This window comes from Convolutriloba macropyga, chromosome 6, assembly GCF_964194025.1.
Source record: "Convolutriloba macropyga chromosome 6, txConMacr16.3, whole genome shotgun sequence".
NCBI classification, from domain to species: domain Eukaryota; kingdom Metazoa; phylum Xenacoelomorpha; order Acoela; family Convolutidae; genus Convolutriloba; species Convolutriloba macropyga.
Genome location: NC_134473.1, coordinates 38,179,100 through 38,192,192, shown reverse-complemented (window position 1 = coordinate 38,192,192; position 13,093 = coordinate 38,179,100). Strand labels below are relative to the sequence as shown.

General features: G+C 37.6%; 1 protein-coding gene across 1 annotated transcript in view; it reads right to left on the bottom strand.

The window, feature by feature from the left end:
* The window catches only part of LOC142340967 (uncharacterized), a 47,814-nt gene extending 38,672 nt beyond the window's left edge, over window positions 1-9,142 (bottom strand). Inside the window, exons 1-2 of the mRNA XM_075391767.1 lie at window positions 8,766-9,142; window positions 7,124-7,701 (exon numbers count right to left, since the gene is read on the bottom strand). Coding sequence (XP_075247882.1) covers window positions 7,124-7,701; window positions 8,766-8,864 — 677 coding nt within the window. The 5' untranslated portion in view covers window positions 8,865-9,142. The remainder of the gene's footprint in view (window positions 1-7,123; window positions 7,702-8,765) is intronic.
* Between the last annotated feature and the right edge of the window lie 3,951 nt (window positions 9,143-13,093).

Sequence of the window (13,093 nt, the reverse complement as noted above, 5' to 3'; positions counted from 1 at the left end):
ATATGGTATGGTGAAATTTAATACAGAAAAGTTGTTTTTTTTTTGTAGACAAAAATAGACAGATGGTTTATGATTCAGAAGTGGGCAGATTTAATATAAAAAATTAAAATATAAAGGGAACTATAACAGCGGATCAAAGAGATAAATCAATAAAATTTTGATGAATTAGGTTGAAGAAAGATAAATATAAAAAATTACAGATAAAAATAACTATAAATTCTATTTAGAAGAATATTTACAGTTTATAGGTGTTGCACTCAATGGTGAAACAAAGATAGACAATTAAAATTGTTTTTTAAAATTGTTTTTATTAATTAATGGACACAAATAAAAACTTTTGTACAAAAGTAAGTGAATATAATTTTCAAAAATTAACACTGAAGTGAATCCTCAGCTAAATTAGATCAAAGAAATAACAAATTAAACATTTTTGTTTATACAAAGCTAGAAAGTTTAATAGTACAAAGGGATCCGGTGAATAAACTAGTCGGAAAAATGTCCGTTTTTAAAATCTTTAAGTGTTTGGAGTCTTATATAGATTTTAAGAATTAATTTAAGATAAAAAGTCATTACAGTTGTTTTCATTGTAAGCTGCTAACATATTGCAATAGGTGTAAAAATAAACGATTGGGTGGTGTTTGTTTTATGAATCATTGTCATTATGGAAGGACTACATCTAGTGTTAGGGCTAAGGTTGACGATAGCACTAGAGATAAAACCAATGATGGCGCTCTGCCCATGTTTCACCATAACACTGGAGATAATACTAACGATTGGGTTTCGCCCGTGTTTCACCATATCACTAGGGCTAAAGAAGAAGAAGAAGAAGAAGAAGAAGAAGAAGAAGAAGAAGAAGAAGAAACTATCTATAAAAGTAATCGGGAGAGGAGTATAAAAACATGTATTAATTTTAATACTGCTGAGAATAAAATATTTTTGATAAGAACAAAAGTACATGTAAGCAATGTCTGTCAGAAAAAATTAGTTGTAATTGTTGTCCTTCTCTTTTTTACTAGATTTAATAAAAAGCATGTTTAAAAAAAGCATGGAGCTAGCAATAATTGTGAGCAAGGTAATTTTTGGAAAATAATATTAAAATTAACCAATTATTTGCAGCAGATGAAATCTTATTAGAAATTAAATAGTAAGTGAACTATCTTGGTAAACTATTTTAATAAAACTATCTTCTCTCTCATTCTCTAGGTACAAATTAAACTATTTTTACTAAGTAAACTATTTTTGTAAATCCTAACAAAGGCTGTTGATATAGAAGAATTTCCTCTTTTTATTTATATTTTTTGATTTTTTGCAACCTAAGTCATAACATCATTACAAAAGTGTCGTAAAAAAATTGAATTGAATAAACCAAGGTGTAACACAGATTTTGTTTAACAAGTGCTAAATGAGGAAAATTATTTGCGATAGAAGGAGCCTGCAGTGGAATCTTTAAGAGTGAAAATACAAGAGGAGTTTTGTATAAAATGTCTTTTTCGGTTTAGAAGCAATCTGATATCACTTTAATCCGTTTTAGTGTTATCATATAGTATCTGCTCACAAGTGTTAAGACTTGTAGCAAGATCTCATTGTAATTTGCAAATTGGAACACCGTGTAATTCCAAATGGTTATGTGAAGAGCAGATTTTTGGACTTCAAAACCAAAATAGACACATTTTTAAGCCACTAAAAAAAGTTGTCTACACAATAAAATGTTAGAGCGTATTTTTTAAACCAGAAGTGCAGTAGAAAAGACTTCGTTTTTTTTGCTGGTGCCTAAAACATGGCTAATTCTGTTTCATGTACCTCGAATCAGTACCTCGAAAAAGCAAAACACATTCAGATCATGCAAAGAACCAAAAAAAATTGGTTTTATAAATTATTCACTTCGCTAGTTTCTTTGAAATATCAAATCTTCATAGACGAGGATAATGCACGTTTCAAAGTGGTAGGTATTTAGTGTTATCTAAAAAACAAACTGAAGTAAGCTTTGATTTTCTTAATGTTTTGTGTATCAGCCAAATCTTATGTCCCAGACAAAAATTATTGTATCTGATTAGACGACGGCAGACCGATATGAACTTTATTCCGACTCAACGGCGCTCAATTTTTTTTCTGAAGTAAATTTACGTTTGCTTGGAAAATTTTCCTGCGCTCCAAGTGCTCTCGAATCCACTTCTGATGAGACTTACATGCGCTCAAAACCGTTTTTGGTCAAACTATACTGCGCATAAATTGAATTGTGATCGCATTATCATGCGTTTGAAATTTTTATTGGCTCATTTCCTTATTGGCTGTAGGGATCTGTAATCAACCATGTACCACTATGGGATCTACTTTGTCCCCCCAGTGATTTTTATGACCGCAGTTAAAAATTATGTGTGGTTATATACCACATTAAAATATGTTTGGGTTATGGGTTTTTGCAAGTGGAATAAAAAGCGTTTTTGACAAAGTAGAAAAATAAATTTCTCAGAATGAGAAATTAACATAAATGATATTTTACAGTAGAGTTTAGAGATTTACAGGAGAGATGTGATTAATAGAACAAGATGGCGATTTGATTTTGAGGATGAAAAGTAATAGCTCGTTGTTGATTTTGCGTCGTTCTCATCAACAGACCAGTTTGTATAACTTTCCCCCATTAAAAATCATAACTAGCATCTTTTGCGTAAATAAGTATTCAAATTTTTGAACATTGAAGATATCACAGAAGTCGTGTTCCGCATAGCCAGTGTTGATTGTTAGGTGCATTCATGAGTCTGGCCATAATGTCGACTGTGAACATGATGTCTGGCCTCGTCTGTTTGGCTAGTTACAGAAGTGATCCAAACAAGCTTCTCTACATCCTCTGTTCCACTTTTTCGTCTCCGTTCTGTGCTGTCTAAAGTTTAAAATTCAAATCAGCTGGAGTTCTTGAGGGTTTGCGTTGATCGATTCAAAACCGCTCAAGCATTGTTTCCAGGTAGCGTTCTTGGTCAATTGTGACTTTGCTCTGTTTTTGTCTGATTCTTAGACCCCGAAATCAGTGGAACCTCTGTCTTCCGTCTGAAATGTTGCCTCGAGTGCCTTTAGATTGGAGATGACTGTCACGCTTCTTGATGCTACAATGATGTCATCAACCCAGACCAAGATAAAGGTGTGACACCCTGATTCTGCTCCCGCGAACAAGCAATGATTGTTCTTGCTTCTGATGAACCCATGTCTCAGTAGGAAGTTTGCCAGTTCCTTATACCAATTGTTAACCGCCTGTTTTAAACCATAAATTGATTTATTCAGTCAACATACTAACTTCACTCCATCTCATCTTTATTTTAGAAACTCGTGTGGCTTTTCCAGATACACTTCTTCCTCTATTGGTGAGTGCAGGAAAGCCGACGTGACATCAAATGGTGCATCACATGGCCTTGCTTCGCTGATAATTGAAGTACAGTCCTAAATGTCTCTGGCTTACAGGCAGATTCAAAAGTTTCAAAGTAGTCCAGTCCTTCCTCTTGTTTGGAGCATTTCGGCACATTGAGTGTTTTGTATTTTTTGACCTTACCACTACGTCCCAATTTTACGATGTAGACCCATTTTCCCGGTAAGACATCCCTGTCTCTGGATGGTCTCGCTAGGTTCCAGGTCTCGTTGTCTTTGAGTGCCTTGACCTCGCCATTCATTGCCCGCTGCCATTGGTCCCACCTTGCTTGGTATCGTAGACTGTTTTGGGTTCCACATAGTCGCCCTCAGTCGCAACAAAATGGGTCCTGACTTCTCCAAAAAATATTGGAACATTCCTTGCTCGTGTCTCCCGTCTGCGCTCTGCCCTGTCCGCTTGTTCCAGTACCTCATCAAATAAGCCAATTGTCTCTGACCGTGAGAAATCCTCTGTGCCACTGCCTTCCAAGTCTCTGAGACTCCCTATTGTTGCAATAGACTCTTCACCTATTGCTGCTTCCTCAATATCCGAGGCATCTCGTCTCAGTGTTGTTTCTCGAGTGTTCACGTTCTATACGTCATGCCACTCCTCCTTTATTGCAGTAGATATTCCCTGCTTCTCTTTGTTGCCACCATCTTGGTGACCATCATCTGGGTGCGAGATCTCCAGTTGCTGTGACCGCTCATTTAATAGGATGGGCGTCTCTGTGTTGTCAGGATTAAGCCCACTTCGGACTCCATGATGATCACATCTGGAACTGCCACCAAATTGCTTGCTTGTATTGGGTACCTAAACCAGGTATCCGTTGTCTCATTCAGACAAATCTGCAAAAGTTATTTCCAGTGCCTTGGGTTAAAGTTTGCTGACGTCTCTCTCCCTCTTTCTCATGAAGACTGTGCAACCAAAAATAGATAATTCACTAATTGAAAGCTTAGGTTTTATATCTCGCGTTAGCTCTGCTGGGCAATTTTCTTCTCTTCGTCTCACAACCAAGTTTCTGATCCTTGTTGTGTAGAGAATTGCTGCTCCCCGTTTTGTCTTGGGATGACCTGAGCCAATGAGCAAGCATCTTGCCGTCTCCAGCAGGGTCCTGTTGCACCTCTCAGCTAAACCTTTTTGTTTTGGTGTCACTGGTATGGTCTTCTGCTGTAGAATGCCTGCATCTAACAGTATATCTTGAACTGCTCTGATAGACACTCCTTCGCATTGTCTTGTCTCAGTTCATTGGGCATCCGCCACACTGAGAACAAAATTCTTCAGGCTGGCCAGTGCTTCACGCTTTGCCTTAATCAAGTCCACAAACACAAACTTCCTATATTTGTCTGCAAACACAATGCTGAAATGGAACCCTGAGTGTGACTCCACTCTGAAAGGTCCCATCATGTCTGTGAACACCCTCTCCAGTTCATCTTCTTCTTGGATCTTTACCATTCTTGGTAATGGAGTCTTTGTGATCTCGGCCAATGCGCACATATTGCATACGTCATCGAGTTCCTCCACTGTTTCTGGAGCAATTCGGACCACATTCGTTTGATTCAGATGACTAAATTGTTTGTGCCACTTCCGTGCTCTGTCAAGTTCCACGATATTTGAACTCACCTTGAATTCTAGAACCCTGCAGTGTAAGTAAAACAAATTATTTTCTTGTGTTAGCTTTACCTGAGTTCCCTTCTGGAGTTTCATGGAGCTATTTCCTTTCTCGATTGTGAAGCTATGTCCCCACTCCGTGTATCTTGACACTTATATGAGGTTTGAAGAATAGTCATTCGACGGCAAAACATTTCTGAGTTCGCATTGGAATTCCTGTTGTTTGAGGTTATACTGATCCTCACTCAGCCTCTGCCTACCACTCTGGGAGCCTCTTAGTTTGAATTTCTGACCACTGATTGATTGTCCATGAACGCTTCAATGATTGTCAATATGTTATCTGTACAACCACTGTCCACTAGCATGCCTGCTGTCTTCCACTGGGCAAGAGCTGCCCAGTATTTCTCGTCTGCTGTAGCCAATGTTGGACCCATTGCCACTGACTCATGTTTGCCTTTCATCTGTTTGTCTCCTGTATGCCCTGCCTAGCTGACTCTTCTCACCGCATTTGCTGTACTGTGCTGTCTCCTTCCCTTTGTAATCTTTGGCAAAGTGTCCAGGGATCTCAGACACAAAGCAGTTTCCTTTCAAGGGTCACTTCTTGAAGTCACGCTTCACTGCCAGTGCCACTGAACCAGTTTGTCTTTTATGTCTCTGTACTGTGCTCTCATGGACGTTTTGCAGCCTTTTCATTAACCCTGTGAAGTTTGTTGCCGGATTGAAGCTTTCCTTTATAAGAAAACCTTCATACCTCATTGGCAGACCATTGAGGACCAAGGCGTTGAAGAGGGTCTCTGAGACTGCTTCCCCTGCTTCCCGTAGCCTTATGAGCAACTAAGAAACTATCCAAATACTCGGAATTCTCTAGCTGCAGTCGAACAAACTGTGCCAACAAAGTCACTACTATCGGCGTCTCCTCACTCTGAAATCTCTCTAGCAAAAACTTCCAAGCTTTTGCTCTATCTCTGATGCCGTCATCTCCCACACAGTCATGTCTCATCAGCATGAGGGTTGTTGCATCTAGAGTCAGTGCCAGATGGCATCACTAATTGTTCCGTTTTTCTTTGATGTCTGCAATTTCCTTCTCATATGCATCCTTCAGCACCTTCTGATTCTTCTTCTCATCAGTGCTTGCCCCATTGACTAGTGGTGCAGACTCATTGGGAAGCTCAACTGTCAAATGTAGTGATTTGTAGAGTCCCTTCGTCTGCATCATCGCCACAAAATCTGGTGCTCCAGATTGGAAGGTCATGTTCCTTTCCTGTGTAGGTCAGCAGCTTCACTGTCTGTTGATCCATCGTAGTTTGTGCAGGCGAAACAGTTGTGAAAAGTAAAAGTACTGAGCGTAAAAGGATTATGACTGTCAAGATCAAATAAGTTCTGTTTTAGAAGTTAGTTTTATGACTTACAAAATTCCTGGACCCATAACTTGTTTGGTTATGGGTTTTTGTAAGCGGAAAAAAAGAGAATTTAGAGATTTGCAGGAGAGATCAGATTATTAGATCAAGATGGAGATTTGATTTTTGGGATGAAAAAAGGCTTAAACATGAGCTATATATATATATATATATATATATATATATATATATATATATATACCCAATATCAGTGCGAGAAGTTCAAGATACAAAACTAATCCTAGCACCATGATTTACTGTGGTGGTGGCAACGGTTGCCCAATATCGTTTGCTTCCGCAAGTTTTCTAGAAATCATTCTCAGGGGATGCCATAGATGGTATGCATTTACATTTTCCTAATCATATTGGTATCGTAATCTTTCAAAACATGCTGGGAGGATTTTACATCAAATAATCTCACTCTAAGAAAAGTTATCTGGATTCATCAATTTTAACCGAATGTTGATTCGGTTAAAATTGTATAGGTTCTACTCTGTCCCCCCAGTGATTTTTATGCCCGCAGTTACATATTATGTGTGTTTATATAGCACATTACAATATAAAAATAGCATGTAGGCCTGGGGGTGTACAGTATCTGCCCAGTGAGCTTCCTGGCGAAACAAAATAGATCCCAATTATATATCAAAGGCAGCGAAGATGCGGAGACAATCTTAGCTCTCTAGACCAATTTCACGTTGTGGACCCACACGAACAAGAATATTACCTGATTCCATAATATTGCGTACCGACTCCACAACTGCGAGCTCCCATCTTTTCCAGAATTTGTCCGACGTTGACATCGTTTTCCACAGAGAACAACGGCATTCTTACGTCCAAGTCTTCTTTAACCACTCGTTTCTTCAACCTCCTCAACTGTTTTGCTTTCATAAAGTGTGACAAGGAATGCAAATCAAAGTCAACTTGATACGGTAGAAACGCAACAAATTCCCATTCATTTCCATAAACCTGTGTCTCGAAGTGGAAAAATGCGACCTTGAAACCCTCTTCAATGCAATCCACAAACTCATATGTCCCCTGGACACAGATGAACTCGACAGGAATTTCTCTATCAAGACCAGAATAGAACCTCGCCACTTGTGTCCGGCAACCCGGAAATTCAGTATTCCAAAACGACCTCATTGTTATGACTTGGAGCAATATTAATTTTATGCTGTTTTCGGCTAATTTATCGAACGGATTGACACTGCGCTCAGTTCTATCTTTTACCCAATCAGATATGACCTGATCGGTTTTTTCTGACTCTGCGAAGTTCACAGTTTCGAAGTCTCCGACAAAGCTGTTCTTAGGAACTGTTTCATCTTCTCATTGTAATTTATGTTGCTCAAAAATTGATATTTTTCTCCTTTAAAAGCATTACAATTTAACTTTAAATGGATAGTGCCGTATCTTAAGTACAATTTATAAGACTCCACTGGAGAGAAATCCATGAAAAACCATCTCTTAGCCTGTTTGAACATCTTTTAGACAATTTCCATACATTTTATTGTACCTAAACATCGTTTGTGCAAGAGCACGAGTTTCTTGAGCATATTTATACGCTATTTCGATCAAAAATTCGATTTTGGTCTTCAAACTGACCTTTTGCAGCAAGTTTGCACAACAGTTGAGATCATATCGTGACTTTTAAAGTATTTTTAGGTTATTTTGATGCGATCCAGTGAAATATTAGTATCTTAAACATATTTAACAACTCCTTTTGAATTTTGTGAAAATTTTGGCGTAAAACCTCTTTTTTAAGTAAGGTTTGTAGGTATGCTGTGCACTTTATTGATTGATTGATTTTAAGTTTAGATTTTTTTTAACTTTTGAGAGCAGATCATTAATACTGAGTAATTTGGTACCATAGTGCTATCTATTCTGTTTCTCCTCCACCCCACCCCAGTGGTTTTTATTTCCTCCAATTACAATTTATGTGTTATTATTTAGCACATTACTATGTAAAAACGGAACGCGCGCCTGTCAGGCGCAATATTTATATGCACTGAGATGGGGGTGCGAAACAGAATAGATCCCCAAAAGGAACTACCGATATTTAACTTTTGCGACTGCAGACTTTTGTGCACGTTTTAATAGGCTAAACAAACTATTATAAGTGCAGAAGCAGGTATTAATGTTATGGATCTATTCTGCTTTGCCCTCCCCCATCTTAGTCAGCTTATATTTTTTATGCCCCCCATGCGCACGTGCTATATTTCTACATAGTAACATGATATATAACAACAAATAATCTGTAACTGGGGGCGCAAAAAACACTGGGGGCCGAAACAGAATAGATCCCAATTTTTTTACACAATAATGAAATTAAAAAATCTGTTTACGGGGGCAAAAGGAAACAGTTCCCTGTTTTCCATCAACATAATCAAGTTTTTAGCAACTGTCACACTCTCGTCTGTGAAGACACCTAAAAGGTTATCGACCACCATTTCCTTATCATTTGCAAACATTTTCTGCAGCAAAACTGCGGCATCAATGCAGCCGCGGCTTGAAAAGTTTAAAGCCTCAAAGACGGCTTCCAAAGTGTCGTTTTCAGCACCAGATGCCAAAATAGCGCCTTCAAAAAACGCACCCAATGGAGATATAACCAGATTTTTTCTAAACTCTGCGTTGGATCTGAAGTATCTTCGTAAAATTTCGTGACAACATTTGTGAATCCGATACAAATGATCGGGGTCGATATCCGAATAGCTGAAACTGAAACCCGAAGTGTCTCCTTTCACCCGTTAGATTATGACTCTCCACAATTGATATTTTGGGCTCTCGACTTTTTTCCACCTCGAACCCTGATAACGTTCTATAAATTTTCATGAATATTACTACCTCTTATTGGATCATAAGAATATATTTAGTGCAAAAACACCCATTACTTTGTTCACATATGTTATATGGTTCTGGAAAAAATTAGGTCTTTCCCATTATCCCCCCGCTTAGTGGAAATATAATGGTTTAGTGGTTATATAATATGCCCTCAACCCCAAAATTTTGTGTGGCCATACTTTTGGCTACAACAATTTTGTGAGGGGGGGGGGGGGCTATACTATGAAAGATCCGAAAATTTTTGTTCGCCAGGGAGGGGATGGGGGTGGGGTGGAAGGAAACAGTTCCCTGAAACTCCGTGCTCTGTATTTCCCATAATTGCTCGCGGGGTAGTCAACATACTGTCCACTACTACGCTTACGTGCCTTGTTCTGATTGGGTTGTTCATTTTCGTTTTTATCAGCTACTGTTTCGTTTGCCTTTTTGCTGTATTTTTTGTCTGTTTCGTCGCCGACATTGGATGGCGGTTTCTGTGCTGCTAATTCAGTTTCCTTTTTCTCTTTTTCTGATTCCGGATGTTCAGGTATTTCTTCAGGCTGCAACGGTAGTGAATCTGAATTTTCATCGATTGTAGCCATTGAGTAGCTCTTATTTTAAAATATTTCGTCAGCCACTTTTTCTAGATTTTAATTGTTGGATATCTTCCGTTTTGTGCACCCCTCTCCCGGGTTACGCATTACGAGTTACAGAGCACGTGTCACTACATAACAAACCCTGGGTCTTTCTCATTGTAGCCCCTCATGAAATTATAGCCTCTCATTATGGTATATTTACCATGATTGGGGGGGGGGGTATAGGTTATCTGACCACTAGGCTGGTGGGGATGTAATGGGAAAGACCCCAAATTCTTATGTAAAAATATAGAACATGCAACTAGGGTGCAAATAATATGCACCCACGAAGCTGGGGAGCACAAACAAAAAGATCCCAATTGTCAATTGTTTTTTTTGTCACAGAAGTTAAAAATCAGTTATCATTTGTTGTTTTTTATTTCCGCTGGTACATTCGTTGTTGGTTCCAAGTGGTTGTCATTCAGTTTCAACACGTGCATAATTTAGTAATTTATTAGTTGTCTAATAAATAACGCGTGCAAAATTGTTTCCTAAATGAGGTTTATCGTAATTTTTGGGAACTGTTACCATTATGCCTTATTGAAACTATATGGCAAAATGAAAAATGAAAAATGCTCAATGTTCATAATCAGAGAACCCTAGTAGAGAAATCGGGTTTTTCCCATTATAGCCCCCCATGAAATTATAGCCCCCCATTATGGTACATTTACAATGATTGAGGGGCTATAGGTTATCTGACCACTAAGCTGGGGGGGGGCTCTAATGGGAAAGACCCAAGAAATCTAGGGTTGTTAAATATAAAATTTTTTGGATCTATTCTGTTTCGCCCCCCCCCCCCCCTTGTTTTTTATGACCCCCAGTTAAAAATACTATGTTGTTATATAGCACGTTACTATGTAAGAAAATAGCACGTGCGGCTGGGGGTCAAAACTGATTTGGATCTATTCTGTTTAGCCCGGCCCCCGTGTTTTTTATGACCCCCAGTTACAGATTATATGTTGTTTTATAACACCTTACAATGTAAGAATATAGCACGTGCGCCTGGGGTCATAAAAAATTGTGCTCATTAAGATGGAGTGGGGGGGGGCAAAACTGAACAGATCCAATGATTTATGCTAACCAAGCTGGTGTAGCCAAAAACGACAAAAGTTTCAACAAGTTTTTTAGTCAGCGTCATCTTTTTTGTTTGGCGTTTAACATTAAAAACATATCGTATCGTCGTTTTTTAAACGTAAGGGAGATTCAGTATCATTTCGAAAAATATGAAATTTCATGTTCTGGGTTTTTAAAGCAGACTAGTCCATCAAACCGAGCAAAGAAAGGTTTCAAACGTAACAAACAGTTAAAAACCTTGCTTGTAATCTAAAAGAAAGTATGTCAAAACTCAGTGAATGAGAATTAATCAACTGAGTCCATCAATGTCCAATGCCTATGTTGCAGTTTTGAGTTCAAAAACCAAGCAATTTTTGTATTCTTTCAGTTAGTAGTTTTGTGAACAGACTGTAGAAGAATTTTCAATAGTTTTGCTCAGTCTTTCAGAATTTTCATCTGAGAGGTACCTTTGAAATTCCTGCAAGAAATTGCAAGTAAACCTTTCGTAAAACGATCAGAATTTTGTATGGAGAAAACCGACAATTTCTCACGTCTAAAACCGAACATACCGAACATCTCTTACCTTTAAATACCGAAAATACCGACGATCTCTTACGTTTAAATACCGAACATACCGAATCTTCTAAAATCGAACATACTAAAAGCTTCATAGGTTCGAAACCGACAATAACGAACAAAGCTAACGTACCGTCGTTCTTAATTTTGAAACCAAATATACCAAAGATTTGCTACAAATTTTTCGTCGTTTTTGTTTGGTTTTCTCAACTATGGCAGCTTTTATAACAGCAAACTCGTAAATATAGTTTTTGTACGGTTCTTTCCAGTTATACGTAAAACCCACACTCTAATCACAGTAACTTCATAGTAAAAACACCATGGTGGGGAATTATTATTTCTTGGTATATAGTGAATAACTGTCACAGCCCCAAGCAGAAAAGCTACGTTTTTTACTTAGCAACGTCCATAGTTGAGACCGGATGGTTTTCTTGCAGGATTCTGTCAGATTCTGGCAGATAAATGGTTATATTCCGAAACCTGGCAGAAAAATGCTAATCGAGCAAGAACCTGCCAAAAAATGTTTTTATCTGACAGAGTCTGCCAGAAAAGTGATTATCGGACATAATCTGCCCGGAGCATGGCCAAATTTCGGCAGAAAAATTATTATTTGGCAAGATTGTGGTAAAATTCAAAAATGAGTTCGTTCCGGTTGAGTACTGCATTCCAATCGAGTGATAATATCTAACACTATCATTTCATCTTTTAAAGAATTATTTGCAGTATAGTTGTTTTATTGATCGAATTAACTAGATCTTTTTCCTAACAACTTTAAGAGAAAGGTTTTTTAATTATTATGAGAAGAATTTCCAATTGCTATGATGCAGTACACTTATTAATTGGAATAAATGGATTACATAAAAAACTCCCACAGAAAAACCCTCTTTGAGTTTTTTGCCAGCTAAATTTTTTTGTATTATTGGAATTTAACAGAAAGATAGTAACCTTGTGGAAATCTGGCTGAAGAAAGCTTATCTTTTAAGAATTTGCCGTAAAGATTTTTATCTTGTTGCATACGTAACAAAAAGGGGGTTCATTAAAACTGTGGGGTCAAATCACAAAAAAATCCAGTTTTTCATTACCACCTTTTTATGCTTTCTGCAGAGTAAATTAATTTTCAAAAAAGTTGCCATGAAGAAAGGTCTAGATTCCAGCATCCTTTATTCAGTTTTGAAACATATTAAGAGGCAATCAAAATGCCACTGAATAATAAAATGACTGGTTAAATAAAAATTTAATGTGTTAAACGTAGTAACTTTAAGAAGTATCATTCCATAAAGGCAAGAATTTTTTGCTCCATTTATCATTAAAAATACGTCATAAAATTAATGGTCAATCATCTGCATAGTTTTCTGGCCAAAACGGGCAAATTAAAAAAAATCTCTTTTGCGACAAATAATACAGAATCGAAAACTTGAGCATTTGATTGTAACAATATGCTCAGCTAATATTTATTGCAAATTGTTCTCATTCTATCATGGTTAGCTTTCTCTACAGCGTTAACCAAAATAAACCAACTTTACAGTCTTTTAACTCTATTATTGCTCCGACCCAATTTAGTGTGAGAAGAACTAACGGCTCGACCGTATTTTTTTTGCTCAGTCAATTTTTGCTGATCA